The sequence below is a fragment of the Peromyscus leucopus genome, chromosome 3 (genome assembly GCF_004664715.2).
Source record: "Peromyscus leucopus breed LL Stock chromosome 3, UCI_PerLeu_2.1, whole genome shotgun sequence".
NCBI classification, from domain to species: Eukaryota; Metazoa; Chordata; class Mammalia; order Rodentia; family Cricetidae; genus Peromyscus; species Peromyscus leucopus.
The window spans coordinates 86,861,605-86,863,257 of NC_051065.1; the positions used below are offsets into that span (position 1 = coordinate 86,861,605).

Below are 1,653 nucleotides of genomic sequence, written 5' to 3' on the forward strand. Positions count from 1 at the left end.
TTGAACTAAATGATGTTGTAAAATAAATTTACTTAAAAAAAAAAAAAAAAAAAAAGAAGATTCAATAGAACAGGCCGCAAGACACCTTTAAGATACACTTGCCATGCTCTGGTAAATTTTCAGCTGACACCAACTCCCAGTGGGTGAAACAGGAGCAGGTGCCCCTTTGAGCACCAGCACACACTTTTCTGGGCTGATTTGCATATTGAGTCATTATACAACAGCCAGGCTTCTTTAAGGGCAGCTGCTAGGAGCCTAAGAATCACTCTTTCTTCAAGCTCCCAGAGATGGAGTCAAACACACTCCTCCTATGCATGCTGCTGCTTGGTGTTCCAGGTGAGAGGGTGCAAAGAAGTGTTGGGAGCATCCACAGTGGCCATCATGGTTTTCCATGTCTCTAGTATCTTGATCATTAGAATTGAGGCATTTGTAATTGGTTTTAAGTCTCCCAATGTATTTGATTTTCTGTTTTCTCAAAGTGATGCCCACAAGTATTCGTACAATGATAAATTCCTCTGCTGGGAAGGTTTCTAAACATATTTAACCATGGCTTATGGGTTTATCATTCCAGGTTCCACTGGGGACATTGTGCTGACCCAGTCTCCAGCTTCATTGGCTGTCTCTCTGGGACAAAAGGCCACCATCTCTTGCAAGTCCAGTGAAAGTGTCAATATTTTTGGCACAGACTTATTGCAATGGTACCAACAAAAACCAGGACAGCCCCCCAAACTCCTCATCTATTCAGCATCCAATACAGAATCTGGGGTTCCTGCCAGGTTCAGTGGCAGTGGGTCTGGGACAGACTTCACCCTCACCATCCATCCTGTGGAGGCTGATGATGCTGCAATCTATCACTGTCAGCAAAGTAAGGGGTTTCCTCCCACAGTGCTCCAGGGCTGAACAAAAACCTCCTGGGGTTGCTGCTCACTGAAGCCCAGTCTCTGCGCACTCTGTAAGTGTCTAAAGTCTCAATACAGGGCTCTATGCTTCTTTGGGGAAACCTTAAACAATGAAACGAACTTTTATAAACTGATGATTGTATCATCCCATATACTTTATAATTTATTGAATTCCCAACAAAATATACACCTTTATCATTGCTTCTTAATTATTACTTATTCATTTAAATTTTTATTAATACACATTTATCTTTGGATGATTTTTCTCTCTTCCTCCCCAATCTCCCTGACCACATCTCTGCACAGTCGCTTCCACCTTCAGTATTCCTTCTTTGAATTTCCTGTCACTTAAGATTTACTGTTTCTTCTTTTGTAATGTGTTTTCAGAGATACTAAATGCAAATTACTTCACTGGGGAAAAATTTAACCAGAGACATTTATTGTGTGTGTGAGTGTGTGTGTGTGTGTGTGTGTGTGTGTGTGTGTGTGTGTGAGAGAGAGAGAGAGAGAGAGAGAGAGAGAGAGAGAGAGAGAGAGAGAGAGAGAGTATGTCAGAGGATAACTGCAGAAGTTAATTCTTTCTTTCCACCATGTGGGGTCTGGGTATCAAACTCAGGGTCATCAGTCTTTGCTGTAAGCACCTTCCCTGTTACCAGCTGAGCAATGTTGCCAGTCTGACTTACCATTTCTTGTTGTTAATGGTTTAGTTTATTTTAAATTGGGGTGGGGAATGGTGGGTGTGTACATATCTGTC

The 1,653-nt window shown here is 41.9% G+C and overlaps 1 gene segment (V, D, J or C); it reads left to right on the plus strand.

Annotated features, from left to right (window-relative positions):
• Positions 1-261: 261 nt before the first annotated feature.
• LOC114684886 lies at positions 262-915 on the plus strand. The segment is given in 2 exon segments: positions 262-336; positions 572-915. Coding segments are annotated over 2 exon segments (378 nt in total).
• Positions 916-1,653: the final 738 nt, after the last annotated feature.